Below are 23758 nucleotides of genomic sequence, written 5' to 3'. Positions count from 1 at the left end.
AAAGTTACTATTCAACTTACAAATAGCACTGGAGTCTTTTCTCTGTCAACCTTTCCTGTGATGTTCAAGTCTCCGGTCTTTCCATTGATAACAAACAGTCCATAAGGGGGTTCTGTAACTCCTTGACCAGATATAGTGTAAGTTACCACTACCCCTGTGTCTTCAAAATCAGAATGTATCTAGGAGGAGCATGATAGAGTAAATAGTAATTGGTAAATAAAACTACATTTAAAAACACATAACCCTTTTAGCTATTTCATAATGAACAACCAAATATTAGTATCAAATACAGTTTTCCTACATTGTTTACAGTGTGTAGATGTTGACATTAAAGCAGAAGAAAAAGTTACATGCTCTCTTTGAAGATCTAGTCCAAGGGAGATTAGTAATGTGATGGACAGTGCAACAGCTGGGAACCACAGAACAGAGAGGTCTGTGGGAGAAGACTTGGCAAAGAAAGTTGGATAGCATACAAGTGCAAGGAAGAGTCTGACTGCTCCATGTACACCTTTCTGTCCAATCACCACCAGCAGTTTTGGGAGCTGCTAGCCAGCTTGAACCAGAGCTAAGTAACTGGTTGGGTGGTAGAGTGAAAAAAATTCAAAAACACATTCAAAAACACATTTCCAAAAGAATTATGAAAACTGTTGACTGGGAAAAGATGGAAGACTCAGCCAAATCAGGCTTCAAAAGTAACTCATCTTAAGAAGAAAACTGAAGGAAATGTGCCAATCTTCTACCAGTATTCAATAGTTCATTAAAATTAAAGAAACATTCTGTGTTTATCTCTTTTCAGGGCTTACTCTAGCAATTGGATTCCTATAGGAATTGTCTTCCTCTTCCCGTATGAAAGCAGGAGGGACCGTCCATTCTCGCTTTTGTCTGACAAGGCTGTTGGGATGAGTTAATGTGCCATTTCTGGCACTTCGATTGTAAATCTGTGAAAAAAAACAAGGCTGAATGTCAGCATAACTTCTAGTCACTAAAGATAAAGTGCTTTATTGCTGCGCTAGTCCAGGTTTCTGAATAGCATAGGCCATAACCTGGGCATTCTGTTTGCACAAAACCATGTGCAAAACCTTACCATTTGTTTTCTTCCAAGGAGGCTACACACTCTTTTAATAGTTAGTAATTCTGAAATCATAGAGCAGCACTAGCCTTCTGAAGCACAATTTAAAACTACACATTCCTGAAGTTGTTTGAAATGAAAAACTACAGTAATTTTTTAATCAAGACAGACATATAAAACCCAAGGTTTAAATACACAGGCACATTCACATGACCAGGGTATGGTGAAAATACCTGTTCTGACAGATCTAAGTACTTGTCACCAGATGTGGAATGAAGTTTGCCATTGATACTGCTATAGACAACTACTTCTGCCTCATTATGCTGGTTAATGCTTCATCAATACTGACTAATACTCACCTTCTTCTGTAATACAGGATACATGCAATAAGCAACCCATTCACTGTCTCAGCTATCCTTGCCCAGGTACCACACATTCCTGCTGACTCCTGTCCTTCCTCCTCCTGTCCTGCTGGTCTCCAGATCCACAACAAACACTATACCATAGCCGTTGACTTCATTTATGGAGAGTTAAAAAAGATACTTACAAATGTAACATTTTTGCTAAAGTTTCTTGAAGTTGAATGTCACTCTTTTGATGGATGTGGAATTAATCCTTTTCTTACATTTGTGCTTTCATTTTGCTACCCGCTATACAGATTTCATTGTTCAGAAAATAGCAGAACTTGAGATACTTATCAAGTTAAATAAAGCATGTCTTTGATGCTTCTTTTTTTTCAGAAGGCCCTTCTTCAAGTACTGATGAAGAAAAGCATTATCTCTTACCTTCCAATGGAGTCCATTTCCACAAGTGAGACAGATCTGTAATGAAAGTTATGTTAACTATTATTATTAATTCAGTGTCACTTTAGCAGCACATGTCTTTATCCACTAAGAGCCCAGGATAGCTATTCATGCCCTCAGACACTGCAGTTAGGTGCCTCTTGTTAACTGTAAGCAAGTAGAGTCTCAGTCAAATTATCAGAGATCCTGTGTTTGCATTCCTTGATGCTCCAAAGGTGATTTTTATTGATCCTAAGGCCTAAGGAAAAGTAGGCTTAGAGAAGTGATCGCCTACTGAAGTCAGAAAACCGTAGAATCATAGGGCTTGGAAGGGACCTCTAAAGATCATGTAGTCACCTGCCATAGCAGGTTCCCTACAGTAAATTGCACAGATAGGCATCCAAGTAGGTTCTAAATACCTCCAGAGAAGACGACTCCACCACTTCTCTGGGCATCCTGTGCCAGAGCTCTGTCATCCTTGCAGTAAAGTTCTTTCTCACGTTCAGGTGGCACTTTCTGCAATTCAGTTTGTGCCCCTTGCCCCTTGTTCTATCACTGAAAGGAGCACGACTGCATTCACTTGATCCTGCCCATTTGATATTTACAAGTATTGGCAAGATCCCCCCTCAGCCTTCTCTTCTTCAGGCTTAACAGTCTCAGGTCTCTCAGCCTTTTCTCATAAGAGAGATGCTCCATGCCTCTCATCATCTTTGTGTCCCTCCATTGGACTCTCTAGAAATTCCTTGTCCTGTTTGAACTGAGGGGCTCAGAACAGGACACAGTACTCCAAATATGGCCTCACCAGAGCAGAATAGAGGAGGAGCATCAGCTCCCTCAACCTGCTGGACACCTGATTATTCCTCCCCAGGTGCAGGACTCTACACTTGCTTTTGTTGAACGTTATAAGGTTTCTCTCCACTTACCTCTCCAGCCTGTCCAAGTCTCCCTGACCAGCAGCCCAGCCTTCTGCTATGTCAGCCACTCCACCCAGCTTTGTATCATCAGCAAGCTTGCTGAGGGTGGATTCTATCCCTTCATCCAAGCCACTGAGAATATGTTAAATACTTTAAATTTTCTCTTAGACTGGTTTTTAAACTGCTAGCTGGGCTCTCACTATTCATCCCTTCTGTCTTACACTGATTGCTACATCACAGCATGATAGAATATTTTAAAATTCTCTCTTTCTCACACAATGCAACACAGCAGTGGACAAAGTTGGGAAAAGCAGCAGACTGTGGTTTCAACTTGTACAACAAAACTTTTTCAAACAGCAATTTTCCCAGACTGTATATCCTGAAGACAAAATTCAGCAAGCAGGAGGTTCCCTAACACATTGTGAGGGCTGCAAGATCTTAGATCAAGTTTTTCTTATTAATATTCTTAATCTTATTTAATATTCATATGAATTTTTTAAATTTTTCTGATTAATGAGATTATACCAGTAAGATAATGCATAACAGGGAAACACTGGTTTTCCAGTCAAGGTTTTCCAACAAGCACTATAATTCTTTAGGAAGCAGCTGTCAGTGTTATCTTGAACATCCCTATTTGCTTTCACAAACTGAAGGGACAAAGAATGAACAGAGACAAGAGCATCAGGAGAGAAGTTTCCTTGTATCAGAAGCCTGAGAACCACAGTGTAAACTAAAGCCTGAAGTTTGCAAATATCTCAGTGGACTGAGATAAAAGAAGAGCACATCAAGGAAGAAGAGAAAATCCCGTCAGTCATTAGAAAGTCTTACAAAAGAGCCTCAAGCACTCTGTTTCTTGCTAAAAAAGATGATTTTGTTGTTTTACTTTTTAATCTATAATAGTCAGTGGTCCATGGGGAATTTTAAAGTGATCTAATATAGGAATCTAACGGAGGTATTTTATTTATGAGATGCAAAAATACTTATGAAAGATAGACATATCTTGCATTTAACTGAAAATTTGTAAAAGACACTAAAATATCAAAATTAAGAAAAATATTTTTATTATTTTTCAGGAAAAATTAAAGTCACACTCTACATGTGCTGAATTTTGAAATTCCCTTTTTCAATATACTACAGCTGCCTTCTATTAAGTGGCTCAATAGGAAAACCCCCATCTGTCACTTGGTGTGAATCACTGCCCCTGCACAAAAACTCAGACATCTAGTGATGAAATCTACTGATGACAAGGAGCTGGGAAGGCATTGGCAAAAGACAACTGGATTGTTACAGAAAATTAGTCAGAAAACCTAAAGCCTGAAGTAATAAAAATGGAATGAAATACTGCAGGAAAGCAGCTGGAATAGGTGAGGTGGCAGGGGAAAAGGAGGGAGTGACTGACATGTATAGAGAGTGCAAGGCTGCTCTTGCGCAAATGTGCGCTTATGTCTTGTGAAGGAAGTAACTGAAGAGACAGATTTTGAACACAGCTTCATTTTATTCTGTGAAGATATAGAATGAGTAACAAGAAGGTTTGTACACCTATTTGCTTTGCTATGAAACTAGAAATTCAACCATATAAATGTGGTCTTGTCACATGTTGTGCTGGTCAGTTTGCTGCTGAAGACCATTGGCAAGTGGACATCCTGCACAGAAGTGGGCTGAAGGGACAACGGAGGTTATCCCTGAGTCCTTCTCCCTGCCCTCGGGTAGGATGAATAACATCCACCTGCTGCCTGACATCTGTTTAACCTGTTTCTAAAAACTAGTGATGGAGATCGCAGCATTGCTGCTGAGTACACAACAGTACCCAAGTAAAGGTTTGTGGGCTTAGATTAGAATTAGCCTGAAACCATGGAATAAACATCCACAGAGGTGATGGAAACATCTCTCAGGACAGTTTCAATCTCAAAGAATCAGACTGTCACACTCTGGAGATTTGCTTCAAAAGCACAATTTGATCCAATCAAATAGGTGCAGTCTACATCCACTGCATGTGTTTCCTATAACCAACACCAAAACAGCCATACTGAGATGTCTTAATCTCAAACTGAATCTCTTTGTCACGTACATAACATAACTAGGAAACAGCACAACTCCCTCTTCATGACAATTACCTTTCGTATATAAGAGAACTTATCATCCATCTTACTCACAATCGCAGTTCTTTAGTATCACTATGAGAATGATAAACTAGGAATACTTGAATTTATATTACGTTTTTTTTTGCTTTTCTCTAGTCTCTCCTGTAATAATTCCATTTCTTCTGATGTATGGCATCTGAGATAACACACCTCTTTAGCCAAACAGATAAAATCACAGATCTCAGGCGTGAGATACTTTCATACTTTCATCTCTTTTTGTTTTTCTTTTTAAGAAGCATGTTTTCACAGACAGAAAGTAGGCTTCTTGAAATCACCTCACTTTTGCTTTTCCTAAAACTAATCAGTTCTAGAATAACTAAAACTAGTCAGTTTTATTTGGTTGTTTCACAGGATCATAGAATCGTTTGAATTTGAAGGGACTCCCCTACAATGAACAGGGACACCTACAGCTACATCAGGCTGCTCAGAGCCTGGTCTAGCCTGTCCTTGAATGTCTACAGGGATGAGGCACCACCACATCCACTACTGGGCAACCTCTTCCACCCTTATCATAAATTTATTTTCTTTATATCCAGTCTAAATCTCCTGTCATTTGTTTTAAACCATTATCCCATTTCCCCTAATGCTAATACAACAGACCTCACTATAGAGTATATTTTTTTCTTTCTTATACAGCCTCTTTAGATACTAAAAAGTTGCTTTCAAGCCTCCCCAGAGCTTTCTCTCCTCCAGGCTGAACAGCCCCAGTTCTCTCAGCCTGTCCTCATAGGGAAGTGCTCCATCCCCTGCATCATTTTTGTGGCCCTCCTATGGATGTGCTCCAGCAGGTCCATGTCTCCTCTTGTACTGAGCACTCCACATCCGGATGCCTCACCAGTGCAGAGTAGAAGGGCAGGATCACCTCCCTCAGCCTGCTGGCTACACTTCTTTTGATGCAGTTAGTTTTGTGGTATTCCTATGAATTCTGAAAAGAAATTGCTACTGAAGGTAACATTACAATAGTGATTCCAAGTATTCTGTACTAGCCTAATGTCTAAAATATCAAATATTAAGGACATACAACCTAAGAAAACATCCATGGGAAAAAAAAATCTCAAATCCATTCTTACTCAAATACAGAACACTTTCTAACATGTCCTCTCTTGAAGACAATAGTGCAATGACCCTTGTTGGCTGTGCCTATGTGACATGGCCATGGCTCCAGGTGTGTGCCCTGGACATGACCCATGTTGGTCCCAACCCTACAAGCACCATCGCTGGGCATACCCTGATGTTCCTAGAGAAAAGTCAGAGGTAGAGATGGGAAAACTGCTGGGACCTTCATACAATCCTCAGGACTGATGCTACGGATATAGACCACAGGCAGAGAGAGAGCAGTTAATCCAGGAAAAACAGGAAAGGAAGAACCTATAGTTCTCAAGGCTTCTAATGTGGGAGGTACATTGTGATCATTATCTTTTTAAAATTTTGCTTTTTAGTCAGTTCTCTGAGTTTTGCAATTACCTATGTCTTTTTTGCATGCCTTTTGACATCAGTTGACTCCAGTTGGATGCTCACACAAGCAGCTACTTTCACCCACAACAATGGGTTTGTCTTGATTAAAAACCACCACACACAAAAGCACACACACAAAAAGGGAGCACCCCACAGTTCTTCTCTCTCCTGTCACCAACCAAGCAGGGCAGTTTTAGTCCCTGGAATATTATATCCCGCATTAAAGCTGCAAGGCAACAGATCTCCACTCAACCTGATTTCTTGGACCTCGAGCGTGAGAAATCCTGCCCAGCTCCCTGCAGCCCTCCTGAGATCCGCTCAGCTCTCTGCTCCTGGCCAGGCCTGGCCTCCACCCTGCCTGGGCAGTGGCTGCCCAACTTCACAGGAGTTTCACCAAGCAGGGAGAGTGAGCTGCTCAGTAATGCCTCTGATTTCAAGGAAAGCTTCTTGGGGAGTTGCTAGAAATGGCCAGAAAACACCAGCCCGAACCAAACCCAAGCTTTCTTTGGTCTCAGTAAATTCAGAACTTGCTTCTAACATGGAAAGCCATTGCATAGGACAAAAGGTCTAAAAGTTGAGGGCAAGGAAGGGGAAAACTTATTTATCTTGTATTTGTAAGAGTTTCGTATATTTTCTCTAAGATTTCCAGTCAATGTTACATACAATCCATTTTTCCTCCTGGCACGGCACCTTCCAACAGGTAACACAGTTTACAGACAGTATACTGAACAAGAAGGTGACAGCAGTACCAATTCCCCTAATCTTCCCGGAGCCCGACAAAACCCACTCATCTCCAGGCACAGAATTTTCATCGCCTTTCCCGACTTTTCCCAACTTTCGGATCTTCCTTTCACCTCCCTCCCAGGAAGCGAACCCGAAGAGCAGCCAAGCCTCGACGGGAAACACCTTCCCCACGCCCCGCGCCCGCACACGGCCCCCGCGGCACCGCGTAGCGCCCACGCTTCCCTCCCCGCTCCCACCGTCCGGCCCAGCCCCGGGCAGGGACTCACCAGCAGCGCCAGCAACCGCGCCGCCGCCGCGCTGCCCCACGACATGGCCGCCGTCTACGCGCCGCGCCGGGGACGGGGTCACCTCCTGCGGCCGTCAAGGGAAATGGAGGCAGCCCGGCGAGGGGCGCGCTAGTAGCCGCGGATGGGTGGAGATAGCAGCCGGGGAGCGCCGAGGAGCGCCGGGGAGGGGGCAGGTAGCGCCCGTCTCGCCCCGCCCGACCCCGCCCGGCCCGGCCAGACCGCGGAGAGCCCCCGGTACCGCCCCGCCGAGAAAGGACTGACAACCAACCGATAAATTAATGAGTGACTGATAGGAGAAGATACACTTTCGTGGGAAAATGAAACGGTGAACTGTTTTAGCGCGGCCTTCTGACAATTCCCGTAATCCTCTATTTAACGTGCTCCCAGCTATGTCCTTCCTACTCCTATCTGGCAGAGATCTCTGCTGGATACACCTCATTAATTGATGCTGACAAAGACATAACTGGTTATTAATGATGGCGAAAGAAGTAAATACACTTCCTGTACATCCTTTGTTATAGGAGATGCTTACCTGATTGCTCTTTCTAAGATCACACTCAGTTGTTATAAATAATTTTGGAAGCAGCTGGTCACAGTGCTACCAGTGATGCTCACCAGGGAACCAGCCTTACTGCAGTCTTCTCAATGACACAGAATCACAGAATCATAGAGTCACAGAGTCACAGAGTCACAGAATGGCCCGGTTTGGAAGGGACCTCAAGGATCATGGAGCTCCAATGCCTCCCTCTCCCCCCCCCCCCCCCCCGCCACAGGCAGGGCCACCAACCTCCCCGTGTAATACTAGACCAGGCTGCCCAGGGCCCCATCCAACCTGGCTTTGAATACATCCAGGGACGGAGCATCCACAACCTCTCTGGGCAGCCTGTTCCAGCACCTCACCACTCTCATTACACACCTTGATCTCTAGACCCTTTACTATCTTTGTAGCCCTCCTTTGGACACTCTCAAATAGTTTTATGTCCTTTTTGTACTATAGTGCCCAAAACTGCACACAGTAGTCAATGTGAGGCCACACCAGCGCAGTGTAGAGCAGAACAAACCCTTCTCTCAGCTAGCTGGCAATGCCATGCTTGGTGCACCCCGTGATATGGTTGCCCTTCCTGGCTGCCTGGTCACACTGTTGACTAAAAGAGGGACACTTGCTGTTGACCAAGAGTTTAGGGCCAGGTGTGTAGTTTTGGGAAGATCTAGCAACCAACATGACAGACGCAGCTAATATTAGCCAAACACTGAAGTTCTCTTTTAGTAATTCTTGTTTAAGATAAGTGACATAGTGCATGTCTTGGAGAGCCTTTATTTACAGTCCTTTTAATATGGTGATTGAGAAGTAGATTCCAATCCTAGTCTGATGCTTAAGCATAACTTGAAAGCATTTCATTATCAAATGGCTGTCAGAGAAGAACCTTGATTTGCAGCTTTTGTCTTAATCTTTCAATCGGCTCTGTGAAGTTCTGAAACAGCTTTTAGTTGCCTATCCAGTGCACGGTTAAAGATGTGTTAGCAAACATATATTTTTACAATTATTTGCCATTTTTGAATGCTGATATGATGGAATAAAAAGTTAATTTAATTTTCTTTGAAAAATCCTTCACATTGCTTTCCTTTAAAAGGAAATCTCTTCTAGCAGCTTGCCCACAAGAAGACCAGAAGCTCTTCTGCACATTATATAATAATAATTATTTTTTAACAGATTAAGGCAGGAATAATTTGAATATTAAGAAACTTCTGTTCTCTGGTATGGAAAACTATTTCATATTTTACAGAAGGAAAATGTCTGATGTTTTGAAATAAGTGTCAAGGAGCATCAGTTTGCTTCTAACAGCTCCTAGCTATGCCAGTATCCCCTGAAGTTGAATTTCTAGCTTTTATCCACTATAAACTGGCAGCTGCAAAACTGTCCTCCTCCCACCACAGTTCTGACCCCAAAGCCAGCATGCATGGGAGGATCCGTGCAGCATTAGATCTTTGTTTTCCTTCTGGAGATAGCAGCAGTTCAAAGTTCACATGCTCCAGAGAACAAAGAAAATTCACCGCTGCTTTTAAGGTTTTAAAACCTTAAAAGCAGCCATGCCCTTCTTTAGAGCTGGCCCAGGAAAGGGGCTCTCCAAGATGTATAGCATGCATCAAGTGCTATTTTCGTGAAGTACAGATGTCTACTGGCATTCTCTCTATAGGCTTTCAATGAATTATCTTCAAAAACAATGCATATCTTTCCTGCAGAGACAGAGTGCTTGCTTCCAGCGCTGGTAATTGTCAGCACAAGCATCCTGGTGAGGTATGGTCTCACCTATGGCCTCTGTGCAAGGGGCTTAGTGACTCACCCAGCCTTCCTGATCCCAGTGTAGCAGCCGCTCCCTCTGTGCTGAGGGAGTGGCTGGGGCAGAGGACAAGGGCATGCTTTTGATCAGCAGTCAAACTCTGCCTCTTACAAAAGCAAAGGTGATCCTGCTGTTGCCGTTGAAAAGTAGGTGTTTTTTATTTGCTTCCTCCATAGAAAAGTTATTCTTTTAGTCAAGAGATCCAATCACATGACCCAAGTACAGTATTTAGCAAGTGGGATTAAGATGGAAAATCCAGCGTATATCCTCAGCAAATAAATGTTTAAATCTCATCGTGATTCATGTTGAACTATGAAAATATTTCCCAATGTTTGAAACTATTTCCTGAAACTTTTCTGCATTGTTTAAAGATTCTTTACTGGATAGGAGCCCCAACTTCCACTCAGCTGTAAAAAAGATACCAGAAGAAAGTAGTGCATCAAGGCTCCACTTAAATGCATCAAAATTATATTTAGTTATTCAAAATACCATAGAATCATAGAGTAGTAGAAAGGCTTCAGTTAGAAGGAACCTCAAAGCTCATCCAGTCCACCCTACTACTGTGGGCAGGGCTGCCACCCACCAGATCAAGCTGCCCAAGGCCCATCCAGCCTGGCCTTGAGTGCCTCCAAAGATGGGGCATATGTTAAGGATGTTGTAGATTCTGTGAAAAAATGTACATGTTGCAGAGAAGTATCCCAAAGCTCTAGTGGCTCTTGGCATCAGTAGTCCCATCCATGATAGCTCCCATCTCCTATGTGCTTGCATGACCAGGGCCCTTGGTGGGAAAAATAAAAGTAGAATAAAATAATACAGAAGTACATTAACTCCAGGGTTTGGTGCTTTGAGTAAATATTTCACACTCTCAGAATGGAGCCATTGTTTTCCTGTGTGCAATAACCCTGATTCTGACTCTCCCTGCATTCTGCCACACTCTACACAAAAAATTATGCTGTTCATTGCCTTGTAATCATTAGAAATAAACTTTCCCTTTCTTCAGTTTTATAGTTTTCTTCTCCTTTCCTAACAGCCAGGCTGCGGAACCCACCAGGTGCGGCAGCTGCGGCAGTGAGTAATCCTGCTGAGCTGTAAGTCTGGCTGGGCTGTAACAGCATGCACCAGATTCCTGCCTTTATCACGGGCATTTTGTTACTGCCTGACAGCGCTGAAATACAAGGCCTTTTATGTATGTAAAACAAGGAGTGGCAGAACAACTCTCCTGTTGTTTCCCAGCTGCGTAGCAACCCAGCCTGCTCTAGGGGTGCCTATGTACCTTGTTTTTCAGGGCACTGTGACTTATCTTTGTGGGAAAACTTACATAACAGACAGCGTTCGGGCAGGTACAAGCTATTGCTCAAGATCCTCCTGTGCAGCTGGTAGAAATATTAGCCTTTTTTTTCTTTTTTAAGTCCACGAACATTAATAAGAGCTATAAATCTGTAACTACAAACTATAGTTGAGAAGAAGACTGCTGTGAAAAATTTCACTTGCACTATGGAAACTATATCATCTTGTCTTATTTATCAGATCCACTGTCAGCTGCTATAGTGCACCACTACCGTGAAGGATTTCAAGAACTGTAGATATAGATATGTGGCATTCCCTGGTCACGAAAAAGACAGTATCTTTTTTTTTCTCATGTCACGATTCAGATACATGAGCTAATACTTTTAAGTTTACTGTGTATACCATTACACTAATTCATCAGGTAACATTAGAAGTGTTTGGCTTAGCAAAAATAAAGTCTTAGTTTTGTTTTAAAAGAATAGTATAGGCATGAAACCAGATATTAACTCATCTGAGGTTTAGACTGACAATTAGAAGAAAATCAAGCAAATCAGCAGTGTTTAGGGTGACTTTCTTTGGAAGTGTGAGGACAAAAACTCAACTATTTTTTTGGCAGATTTTGTCAACTAGTGGAGATCCTGCAATGTAGCTGCTAGTTTTTAAGGAAGTGGATGTGTTCACAGAGAAGGTTCCATCACATTTTACTTTACAAAGGGAATCTGAAAGTTTTGTTGATGTGCAACAAATCATCAGAGTACTTTGCTGAAAAATATAGTCTTAGCACATAGCTGGCTTGTTTGAGAGTGCACGTCTGTCAAATCAGTAAGATAGGAGATGCTGATGCATTAGGATATGTCTTCACTACATTTAACTGAGATTCTTAGAATCATCACAGCATCAATCTATGTGTGAAAACCTCTCATTAAATTACAGTGATGATGGTATAGCAGAGAGGATAGCTTTGACCTCTGGCTCTACTTTTATTTGTACTGTTGGTTTATCTGCACTGCAGGCTGACTTGTTTAGTGCTGATACTTTTCAAGTGCCTGCACTGAATTAGTAACCTGAGTTCACAGCCCTTCAGGGAGAAAGAGCCCTACAAAACCCTGCTCATGCCAGCTGCAAAGAGCTAAGACCACCTGAAAAGATTTAGAGCAAAAGAAACTTCTATGATGTCACGTGCACTAAACTGACACTAATTTCACCTGAAATCGGTTATCTGTAAATACAACTGTAGTAAAGTTCAGAGTCTGAAATTCACCAAATGCTCATATGGAAAGAGAGCAAAGAGGACTTTTTCTTTCTGTAACATCCCCCTTTTAAATTCATCAAGCCCGTTCTTTCTCATATCATTTTTCTCTGCTCTCTTTATATATAAGGATCAGAAAATTAAAAAAAAAAAAGAGAGAGAGGTAAGGTATTCTGGGATTTTTCAGCCTAAATAAGAGAAGACTGTGAGGGGATCTTGTAGAAATCAAGTGGATGGGGCTGGGCTCTTTTCAGTAGTGCCCAGCAAAGAGCTAAAGGTAATGGGTGCAAATTAGAACATAGGAAGGTCCATATGAACGTGAGGTAAAAATTCTTTACTTTGAGAGTGACAGAACACTGGAACAGTCTGCCTGGAGAGGGGTGGAGTCTTTCTCAGGAGATAATCAAATCCTGCCTACTTTCCTGTGAAACCCAGTTTAGGGAACCTCCTTTAGCAGTGGATTGGGCTCAATGATATTCAGAGGATTCCTACGATTGTGTGATTAACCTTGCACATGGACATCACCTCACATACACCCATGATGGTGGGTTCACTTGATGGTGTGTTCAGAGCAGAGTTTTCCAGATGAGCAAATACTAAAACCTATGCATGTGGACTGACAGGGCTGGCCTTTCAATTTTTATGTTCCTATTTTTATACAGTCCTTAAACAAAACAGTCCTCTACAGTTTGGATAAATATTATTTGAGGAGTTGAAAGAAGAACAAGCTTGATCTTTTTATTACTCTTTGTTCCCTTGGCAGTAAAGAAACAGCTTAAAATTCATTAATGAGAAATAAATTACAAAATTGTTTCATGCCAATATACTGCCATAAGTATTTATATTTAATGTCTGAAAACTGCCTCAGCATTTCCTAGTATTTCTACATCAGGGAGAAAAAAAACAAGAAAGTAAGAACATTATTAATTAAGTGCATTTGAAAATGAGGAAGAATAATAATATTCACCGTTTTGCAATTAATTAAGCTCCTTCTTCATCTTTCTGTTTTCTTTTGGAGAGTCAGGGGGTGCAGATGGGCAAAAGAGACATTAGGCAGGAAATCCATTATTATTCAGCTGGGAAAATAGAGCTCTGACACATAAAACTATAAGTTAAGACATCACCTCAAGTAATTCCTTGTCCAGATTCTTTACTGCAGCTTGTGTTTGGGTCTTCATTTATGACTTGTGACTAGAATGCATGAATTGTCATTTCAATAGTTTCTGCTTGCATTTTCAGTTGGGCAGATGTCTACATGGGCTTGGGCTGCCCAAACATTGCAGTTCAAGTGTTGTTTCTTCATTTTCTTCTCTTTGATCTACAGATTTTCTGAAGCACTATTTCAGAGATGAGGAACAGATGAGTATCACAGGGAAGGCCATCTAATGGAAAAGAACAATACAGAGAATTATTACTTGAGGAAGTTGCACTGTAATTCCAGTGGGATGTGAGAAAAAAATTCTGTTGTGCAAACTTAAAGTATCTTAACCATTTTGACACATGAAATAGTTTTACCTTGGGATACCCCAACTTTTTAAATCTTTTTTTTTTCCTTGAAAGAAAACTTAAAGTGAATACTGTCTGCACAAACCTTCAGTTTTAAAGAAAACTATGTTTTCCACTGATTGATGAAAAAAAAATCCCAAGTCAGTTACTCAAAATTTGATTCAAATGATCATTTATTGTATTTTTTCAGAGTCATTCAGAAATTTTTACAGGCAAAACTCTAATATTTTTATTTATGAAAACACAATTACACTGCACTACTACTTGTATACTTTAAGTAGAACGAAAATGCATTTGGTTACTCAGTAGGAAGGAACATTTGAACTATGCAGTTGTACTAATTCAAGCAAAATGGTAGGCACTTTTGGATTTTTGCTTAGATTTAGTGGTCTTTTCATCTTGCAAGTAGTACAATATACTGCTCACGCCAGCTTGAATGTGTTATTTATTACCACAAAATCAGAGTAGAGCAAAAAAAATCAAAGCTGTGAGTTTTGATTGAGAGAGTGTTCTATTGAGATCCCCAGCTTGTAGCTCTATTCACTTCCTCTGCCATATGCTTTTTGTGTTGCCAAGGTCTCAGTGAGCCTCTGGAAGACTGTAGGATCCTGCATCCAAGTAAAGAAGTTACAGACTTGGTGTGGCATTCTGCTGATACTTTATTAGGAGTATTTTGCTGAATGGCTTATAGCAGGATTGAGATCACTATTATATCCATTCATGTTTCTTTATTAAACAACAAGATTAAAGCCAGTCACCAAACAGGCTTCTAAACTGTAGTTAAAGAAAAAGAAGAAAAATTATTGTCAGTTAGTGAGAATAAATCTATATACTGTTTTTTAGTAATAAAGCTAGAAAAAGAATTTGCACTGAATATTAATGAACAGTGTATTTGTTCACATCTTTGATACACTGTTGTTCCACAGTTTGTAGTAATCTCAACATTTCAAAGTCTTACTGAGAAAAGTTGTGAGAAGGTCTGTAAAAAATATGCAGCAACAAAAATTAAGATTCAGAAATGCATTGTGAGATTATGTGATTGCTGTTTCATTGCCAATCATGAAAATATAAAAAAAACTAAGATTTTTTTTCTGAGAATTTTTATTAAATAATAATCTAACAATCTTTTAAAAAGTTGGGAAAAGACAGTGCTAGTAAATAGAGAACCACTACATTACCAAAAGTTGTGCTTTAAGAAAAGTTTTTTTGCTATTTTTTCTTCCCCATTCTACTAAACATGCAAGCAATCAGAGTCAGTTTGCACATCCGAACCTCACACAGCATTACTGTTAAGAAGCTACAAAGGATTTAGCATCTGCTCCTGGAATCTGAATTTATAACCTTGGAACACAGCTAGGAAATATATTTCTTATTTTAATATCATGATTTTGGAAATATTTACAAAAAAATTTTTTTTTACATTAAAAATATCTCTAATGGGCTTTGGCTATATTGCATAGGCTTTCTAAATGTACAGAGTGCCCTTGATTTTGGAAATACTTGTGTGGGTTTTTTTTAATGCAAATAGGTGTTCAGTGAAACAAAATGGATCTTTTCAGCATTTTAGTGAATTTTAGTATGTAATACCTGATCTTGAGACATACATATAAAAACATACAGCTTTATATATTAGTAACTATTTTCCTTTCTTAAAGAACACTTCCAGAAACCATTCTTGCAGTAGTTATGAACATATAGAAGAGAATAATTCCACTGAAATCAACATAATTTTAGTGATAATCAAAGCTACAGGATGAAGTGTAAGTAGCATTACTTCAGATACCAAGAAGAGAGCATTTGGCATGCTCAGTTGCTTCCAGGAAAAGCTTGAAGTTCTGGAAAATCCCTTTCTCAAGGTAGCCTTGGATTTGGCAGTGACTCCTGAGGAGCACTGGTGTAAATTGCTGTAGCATTGACTCTGCATCTTGTCTTTGAGAGCAGATCTGGTTGCATTTCTGAAAGCATCATTTAAATAGCTTGCTCCTGAAATGAAATCAGAAACTTGTCACCCAGTTCTGAGATGAGTTAATCTGGATATGAAAATTTCTTCTTTTGTTGAGTGGGAAGTTCACAGACAACTCTTCAGCTTTTCACTAACCTGTCCATCAAAGCTGGAGTAGCAAAATTTGAGAAAAAGCACTGATCTGGTGATCTAGCAAAACAAGCCAATCCCTCCATATAACTCTGATGTATTTACACTGAAGCGATGTAGCATACACCATGCTTACTATACATATGATACAGAAATAAAATGAGATAGATACTATATTTCAGTATTTTGCTCCTTCAGATCATGTTGTAAAGTGTGTTAAGGTATTACTAGAATAACAGAGTCCAGTAGAGTTGTTTTTGTGGGAAAATAAAAGCCGGATTTAATTAAGATTATAGAATCAAAAAGACTTTTTCAATTAACACATTCAAATACATTTTCAAAATATCAATGCAAAATACATTGACACATGAAATAATAATTCTCCACATTGCATATATGCAAATTTATGTTGTTCCCAAGGTTTTTTTTTCGTTTTGATGAAGATCTTCAGCTACCACTATCAGTATTACAATACTTGCTGTTGCCTCCCCACATCACAAAGCTTTTATAACTTCGTTTTCTTGGCAGTTTTTGAAAAGAGAACTGGCATGTTATGTTATAGTCCTCATAAAATAACATTGTGTTGGAGACTTAAATGGTAGTCATAGTTTGGCACAAAAATCCAACTAAATGCTCCTGTTTATCACCAAAGTCCTTCTAGATTTAAGTAAAGTTGTAATGGTATTCATGAAAAGATGAGCCAGCAATTTCTCTGTTGACAGCATCAATGTTGCAGCTCCAGCTGCAGCAAATTCTTGGCCACACTCATGGCCAGGAGCATTTACAACATAGAAGGTCATAAAAGAGTGTGAGTTTCATTGAGAACTTTCGTAAGCTATGAAAAAGTATTGCATTTATATGATCATTACATTTAACTTTTGCTGGTGATAAGAGAAATGATTCAAAGTGCCATTTTGCAGCGCACCTGGAATTACATGAAAAGTAAAGTGATACATTTGAAAGTGCTTATTTAGTCTTGTATTGACTAATTATTAATTGCTTTCTTTTTCTATTTTGTCAGTAAGGAGCAATCAACCTAAATCTGCTTACTGTGGGAGATCGCTTAGCAATATAGTATTTTAACACTCTTCCATGTTACATTAATTCATGCTGGTACTGCATGCATGCAAAGATTCCCTCTCACCGATCTGCTTAGTAATCAGATATCTCTCCAAAAACATTAGTGTCTGTTTGTACACGCTTACAGCTCTGTGGAGAGAGAGCAAAATTTAGAGCTAACATCAACTTTCCTTTCACTGACAAAGTTTTTGACTTTGTAACAGGGCATCCTTCTGAGATCCTTACTGAAGGAGGAATCCCTGTAATTTCAGTGCTGTGTGCTAGTTATAAATAATGACAATATTCTTGGTGAGTGGCAGCTAATAGGTATTGGTGTACGTGGTGATTTCACTGGGGAGGTGCGCTGTCAGGAGCCTTACTGGCTTGAGTATTGCACGGTGCTGTACTTTGTCACTCTTCTCCGGGAGGTGCCAGGGGATGCTGTGCCCATTGCCTGACCAAGGTGACAGTCAGCATTGAGCATTTGGCCCGTGCTGCTCAGTCCACCCAGGCTGGCTCCTCCTAGTCCTCCCCCTGCCAGGTTGCTCATCCCAGACCCTGACACTACCCTCTCAGTGACCACCACATTGTGGGCATTGGATAACTCTGAGGGAATATTTATTAAGCTGCCTGGCATCCCAGAGGCAGGCCTGAACACCCTTTCTGTCACCACCACGTTGGACCCATCTACCAAATCAGGAATGCTCAGAGATGCTGGGAGCCGGGAGTTAGGTGCAATGACTCTTTCTGTGACGATTACGTTGGACCCATCTGCAAGATCAGGGATATCTAACATGCCACGCAAATCAGAGGCAGACGCAGGACCAACAACCCTTTCTGTTACAACAACATTGGATGCACGCAGTGGGTCAACACAAAGAGAGGGAGAACCGGAGGCGTAGGTCTCTGTCACCGTCACATTGCCGTGGAGCAAAGGATCAGGCATTGGCCGTGGGGGCTGTACGGTAGATGCAGATGTATAGGTGTTTTCGGTAACAACCGTGGTAGTGCCGGCTGGGGGAGCCATAGGTGCAGATCCGTTGACAAGGATTGTGGTTCCAGGTGGTGGGAGGTTTAGGTCACATTCAGAGTTGGGGAAGGTGACGTTAATGCCTGGCCAAGGTGGGTTGGCGTCAGGGAATGGTTCAATCTCCTTGCCCAGACAAATCTCTGCCAAAGTCTTAAATTTTGGTCCTAAAGTTTCCAAGTATGTTTCATCTGTATCTTCTCCAATAAAGCTGCAGCAACCAACAGAGCCAACAGGAGTACCTATTCCTTCATGATCATATATTAATAGGCAGTCATTTGCTGGCCGACCTTCATCTTCATCTGCATACACAAATGCTTTCTGTAGTTTGCAAAAACAGAAAAGTAAACAGTGTCAGGTTTTTTAACAATGATGGCTCAAACCATAATGAGGTTTCCCTACTGCAGTAGGGCCTAGCTGATTCAAAAAGAACATCACAGGACAAAAAAAAAAAAAAAAATCATCAAAATGTTTTGACCTTGAAATAAGCTTTATCCAAATGCTACTCATACTTTCTTCTTGTTTCTGCAAACACTTACTATCTCAGAATTCATTAAAACAGTTACTGCAGAGACTTGAGACTTTTATATAAAAAGAAGTATATCCTAGCAGAAAATTAATACATAGTTTTCCTAGGCCAGCTGTGTAGATCACAATCTTGGAGAAATCAGGAGTCTGGTATTGGGTCTTGTCCTGTTCAATATCTTTACTGATGACTTGGATAAGGGCATTGAGTGCACTCAGTAAGTTTGCAGATGAGTTGGGAGGAAATGGTGATCTGCCTGGGGGTGGGAAGGCCCTATAGTGCAATCTGGAAAGGCTGGATAGCTGGGCTGAGGCCAATGAGATGAAGTTCAACAAGACCAAGTACTGAGTCCTGCATTTTGGTTACAACAACGTCATGCAATGCTACAGGCTTGGGGCAGAATGGCTGGAAAGCTGTTCAGAGGAAATGCCCTGGGGGTATTGGTTGATGCTCAGCTGAATATGAGCCAGCAGTGTGCCCAGGTGAGTAAGAAGGTCAATGGCATCCTGGCTTGTATCAGAAATAGTGTTGCCAGCAGGAGCAGGGAAGAGATCAGAGGCTGCACCTTGAGTACTGTTCTCAGTTTTGGGTCTTCCACTACAAGAAAGACTTTGAGGCCCTCGAGCATCTTCAGAGAAGGGCAACAAAGCTGGTGGGGGGGCTGGAGCACAGATGTTATAAGGAGCAGCTGAGAGAGCTGTGATTGCTCAGTCTGGAGAAGAGGAGGCTCAAGGATGACCTTATTGCTCTCCACAACTACCTGAAGGGAGGTTGTGTTGAAGTGGGAGTTGGCCTCTTCTCCCATATAACTTGCAATAAAACTAGAAGGAATGGCCTTAAGTTGCACCAGGGGAGATTCAGGCTGGATGTTAGGAAATACTTCTCCAAGAGAGTAGTCAGGCACTGGAAAGGGCAGCCCATGGAGATGGTAGTGTCACCGTCCCTGGAGGTGTTCAAGGAACATGACAGTGTTGTACTGAGGGACATGGTTTAGTAGGAAACACTGGTGCTTGGTGGATGGTTGGACTGGATGATCTTGTAAATCTTTTCCAACCTTGGTGATTCTATGATTCTATGAAATCTGTGATCAGGACTTCAGGACTGATATTTCATCTTCTCCACTGAATCTTGCATAGATTTTGAAATTAATCCTTACATATTTTTTTTAATATGATTTTGAGTTTTATATGTGATTAAAGTACTGTGTCTTACATGTATTACATGCTAATCATAAAAAATATATCCCATTAATCATGTAAACTCCATAGATAAAGGCTAATTAATATTTTCCTGATTACAAAGCAGTATATTTGTGTCGTATGCTGTTCACAAGTCTTTTAGGGAGCAGAAATGGCAATAAAAATATGGAAGAAGGTGAACCAGTAATTACAGTTCCCTAAGAGTTAAAGTTACTAACTTCAACAATGTCTGGAGTAATTGAGAACAACTTCACATTGTAAATATCTATTTGTACCTGGAAACGGTGGAAAATTGATAGATTTGATGGTCATTTATTAAGTTTATATAATTTAATTACTTGCCCATAGCCACAATGTATCCATCAATTTTACAAAAAGGAATCCTACTGAGTAACTAAGACTCATATGCCAACAACTCCAAAGCAGTATTATTAATATCCTCTTTTTTTTTTTTTTTTTTTTTTTTTTTTTCCTATTAATACAATTAGCTTCTCATGGAAGTTTCATGGTTTTAGATTTAGTGTATCATGGAAGTTTCAGTAGAATGGAATTATTTATAGTTAGAAATTGAAATGGGCTATCCATGGAAGTGGTGGAATCACCAACCCCGGAGGTATTTAAGAGGCGTGTATATGTGATTCTTAGGGACATGGTTTAGTGGTAGACTTGGTAGTGTTAGGTTGATGATTGGACTTGATGATCTTAAAGGTCTTTTCCAACCTAAACGACTCCATGTTTCTATGATTCTGTGTTTCTGTGATTCTACAATTTTGTGTTTCCAGTCTCACTATTGGAGGATAGTGTAACAACAGTCTCACATATATAGCACAAAAAAAAAGACCATGTCATTACCTCAGAGAAGTAGTTGTCCAGGAAGGCCATGTTCACCCCTCCTTCTCGATATTCTTTTATTGTTCCTCCAACTGACCCTTTTGCTTCCCCAGTTCCAGAAATTCCTCCAGCTGTTCCGTAACCAGTACCAGTGCCATAACCAACTCCTGTCGTTTCTTCCACACCAGATGCTACTACTCCTCCTCCTCCATATGTATTTGTATATATATCTGCAAACAGAAAATAAGTTATTCCTCCTGTGCTGTGTGAAATTTTTCACAGGATTTGTCAGTTGTTTTTGTAAGGAGTATAATGACAGTACTGATCATCTAAAGACATTTTAGATTAATTTTAGACACAGTTCTACAAAAATGTGCCAAACATTGAAACTGCAATACAAATTAAGTGCATACTAGAAGTCATCTAAAACCTGGATTTTATTTGCGAGGCTGAGCATACATGCTTTAAAAGATCAATGATTGACTTGTGTAATTGGAGAGATTTCTCTCTCTGGTGTATGTATATGCTACCATGGGATTTGCGTTAGCAAATAGGATAATGCTTATGGATATTTATGCAAAAATATACAGCTATATATATAATCCCTCTCGAGTTAAAGTCGGTTTGCCTAAAACTTGCCATTTTATGATTCTGTGATTGTCACTGAAAGAAATAGCTTTGTAAATCCTTTCACATTTTCTAGTTGTTAGATTATTAATGGGGAATCAAGTGAACAAGAGTTGATCATAACTGATGTTAATAATGAAGAATGAAAATAAACTTTACACTAAATTATAAAATCATACTGTCATAATTTCAGCTGGGATGGAATTATTTTCTTCAGAGTATCTGGTATGATGCTATGTTTTGGTTCTAGAAGAGAAACAATGTTGATAATGCTTATGTTTATAGTTGTTGCTAAGCAGTGTTGTACAGAGCCAAGGTCTATGCAGTGAAGGGCCCAAGGAGCTGGGATGGAATCGGGTTAGCTGACTTAAACTGGCCGAAGTGATATTCCATACTATATAACATCATGTGGAAGGAGAGTTCTGAAGGGGATGTGAGTTTATCTCTTTCCCTTTTGCTGCTCAGAGGGCTATCTGGGCATCAGTCAGGAGTGATGAGCAATTATGTTTGTATCACTTGTTATATATATTGTTATATATATAGTCATAATTATTTTACTTTATCTTAGTCAATAGTTTATCTCAACCCATGAGTTCTACTTTTTCTTTTTTTTTTTTTAATTCTTTCCTCCATCCCACTGGGAAGGAGAAACTGGTTGAACGACTGTGTGGTGCTGAGTCACCTGCTGGGTTAAACCACAACATACCCAGAGAATTATATCTTCTCCATAATTTTTCATATATGATAACAATGAAAGTGTGATCTTAAATATTACCGTGTAATATAATATGAAACCATTGCAAGCAATAGTCTTGGCTGTGCTTACAGTAAGAAATATAGGTCAAATTCTATTTTTCTTTTTTTTCATCTGATCTTGGTCTCAGCTGGTAGAATTTGAACCTGAGGCTCACACTGCAGCAATACAGCAATACCGAACAGTGGAAATAAAGTAAATCACAGGTGAAAATCTTAAACTTTTCAACTGTCACAGCAGTAAAACTTCCCTTAGAACAAAGACTATTAATTCCCATTTATGGCCCTAAATGTTCTCCTATCTTTTTATCTAGAGGATAACATCATCAAAGAAGTTGCTGCTTGCAGAGTGAAGTGCCCTCCTATAAGAAGCTAGAGAAAATGGATGTGTACCAGCATCTTTACTTAAAGGAATGGGGAAACTTACTCTCCATGGACATCAAATTCCAGGAGAAACTTCATTACAAAAGTGTACATTTATTATATTGTGTGCTGGCTCTATATCTAAGCTGCACACAATTAGGCAGTAATTAACTGACTACTCGACAGATCCTATTCTCCTTTTTTTCTAAGCAGAGCCTGGAAATGGGAAGAGATTAATCTTTTACCACTAAGTTATAAAAGAAAATTTTCTTAATTTGATCTTGAGATTGATTTCTTCTAAAACTGGTATTTTGAAAAGAGCCTCCATCCACTAGCTGGAAGAAATTTGCAGAAATGAATCTGATCATATTCAGGGCTCAAACCTCAGATGGTTTGTACATGCTGGCAATCCTTGTAGTGTTGGTTTGATTATATGCAGAGGCAAGACTGGAAGGGCTGGGTTGTAGCTGAGAAAGCAGTGTGCTCCTTGAGGCAGAGGACATGAAGTACTGAAAGATAGCTTAATGATAGTGCACATTGAAAATCTTAAGGTCTTCTTACCAGAGGGTTCACCAAAATCACCTCCAGCAGCTGTTGTTGGGGCGAGAATGTGTGAAACATCCTGGAAAACAATATTTTAATTCCTTGAATGATGACTTCGAAATTCCCATATGAAGACCAAGACTTTGTGAATCATGTTAAGAAATTACCACTCTGAACTGTTAGTGATAGCAATGAATTCACTCTGAACTGTTAGTGATAGCAATGAATTACCATTTATAAAAAAATACTCAAAGTGTTTTTCATTGTCAGTGTAAAAGACTATTAGTGAAGATTTCTGTTATTTTCCTCTACCTTGCATTTGAAAAGCTTGTCATATATTATGTTTCAGCTGAGGGAATAGTAATATCAAACTGTTGGGACAAACTAACCTAACGCACAAAAGCTCCATCTGCAAATATTAATTAAGAATCACATTTGTGCCTGCCTGACAATGGCTGAAAATGCCAGGCTTCTTCTAGAAGATGTCACAGTGCTACAATCCCTTTCTTTCTTCTAGACAAATGGAAAATTACTGTGGACTTTCGAAACACGGAATATACTGACCCTATCTTCAGGCTGTGCACCTTCTATTCCCCATGGATGAATTGCCCCTTCTGTGCATTCAGGTACAGGTTCAAATCCAGTTCCAACTCCAGCTGCAGCTCCAGGTCCACAACCACAACAATCACTCATTGACATCAAAATTGGAATCACTTAACAGGAAAGAAACAGGAAACAGGTATTTAGAACCTCTCTTCTTTGTAGGAATAGCTACTAGTAACCAAGAACTTTTGAAAATGTATCTTTTAAAATGTTTCAAACTAAGCAACCTGCAAGTCTAGCCTTCAGAAACATTAGCTGAGTATGAATGAAATGTATGTATTTGGGTACTCAGAATAATTTTGCCTTTAGTTACAGCAGAACAAAATTAGGGTGGAGTAGAGCTGTCTCTGATTTTATGCCTA

The 23758-nt window shown here is 40.0% G+C and overlaps 2 protein-coding genes and 1 long non-coding RNA gene across 6 annotated transcripts in view; 1 reads left to right on the top strand and 2 right to left on the bottom strand.

The window, feature by feature from the left end:
- The window catches only part of DSG2 (desmoglein 2), a 24727-nt gene extending 14903 nt beyond the window's left edge, over positions 1-9824 (bottom strand). Inside the window, exons 1-4 of one of the 2 annotated variants that reach the window (XM_085220941.1) lie at positions 9735-9824; positions 1855-1890; positions 804-938; positions 21-179 (exon numbers count right to left, since the gene is read on the bottom strand). In XM_085220941.1, the coding sequence (XP_085077067.1) occupies positions 21-179; positions 804-938; positions 1855-1890; positions 9735-9809 (405 nt within the window). In that variant the 5' untranslated portion in view covers positions 9810-9824. Of the gene's footprint in view, positions 1-20; positions 180-803; positions 939-1854; positions 1891-7371; positions 7588-9734 lie in introns of those variants that run through there. The other variant, XM_085220942.1, reaches the window with a different exon arrangement.
- Positions 9755-23758, top strand: part of LOC109366780 (uncharacterized) — a 15997-nt gene continuing 1993 nt past the window's right edge. The window contains exons 1-2 of one of the 3 annotated variants that reach the window (XR_014882472.1): positions 9755-9877; positions 23311-23532. This is a non-coding gene — a long non-coding RNA (uncharacterized LOC109366780). Of the gene's footprint in view, positions 9878-20731; positions 22095-22201; positions 23533-23758 lie in introns of those variants that run through there. The other 2 variants (XR_014882473.1, XR_014882474.1) reach the window with 2 other exon arrangements.
- Positions 17301-23758, bottom strand: part of LOC100543458 (desmoglein-4) — a 22117-nt gene continuing 15659 nt past the window's right edge. Inside the window, exons 13-16 of the mRNA XM_085220943.1 lie at positions 23358-23506; positions 22812-22872; positions 20529-20737; positions 17301-18272 (exon numbers count right to left, since the gene is read on the bottom strand). Of these exons, the coding sequence (XP_085077069.1) occupies positions 17301-18272; positions 20529-20737; positions 22812-22872; positions 23358-23506 (1391 nt within the window). The remainder of the gene's footprint in view (positions 18273-20528; positions 20738-22811; positions 22873-23357; positions 23507-23758) is intronic.

The sequence above is a fragment of the Meleagris gallopavo genome, chromosome 3, assembly GCF_905368555.1.
Source record: "Meleagris gallopavo chromosome 3, MGAL_WU_HG_1.1, whole genome shotgun sequence".
Classification (NCBI taxonomy): domain Eukaryota; kingdom Metazoa; phylum Chordata; class Aves; order Galliformes; family Phasianidae; genus Meleagris; species Meleagris gallopavo.
This window is presented reverse-complemented; position numbering and strand designations above follow the sequence as displayed.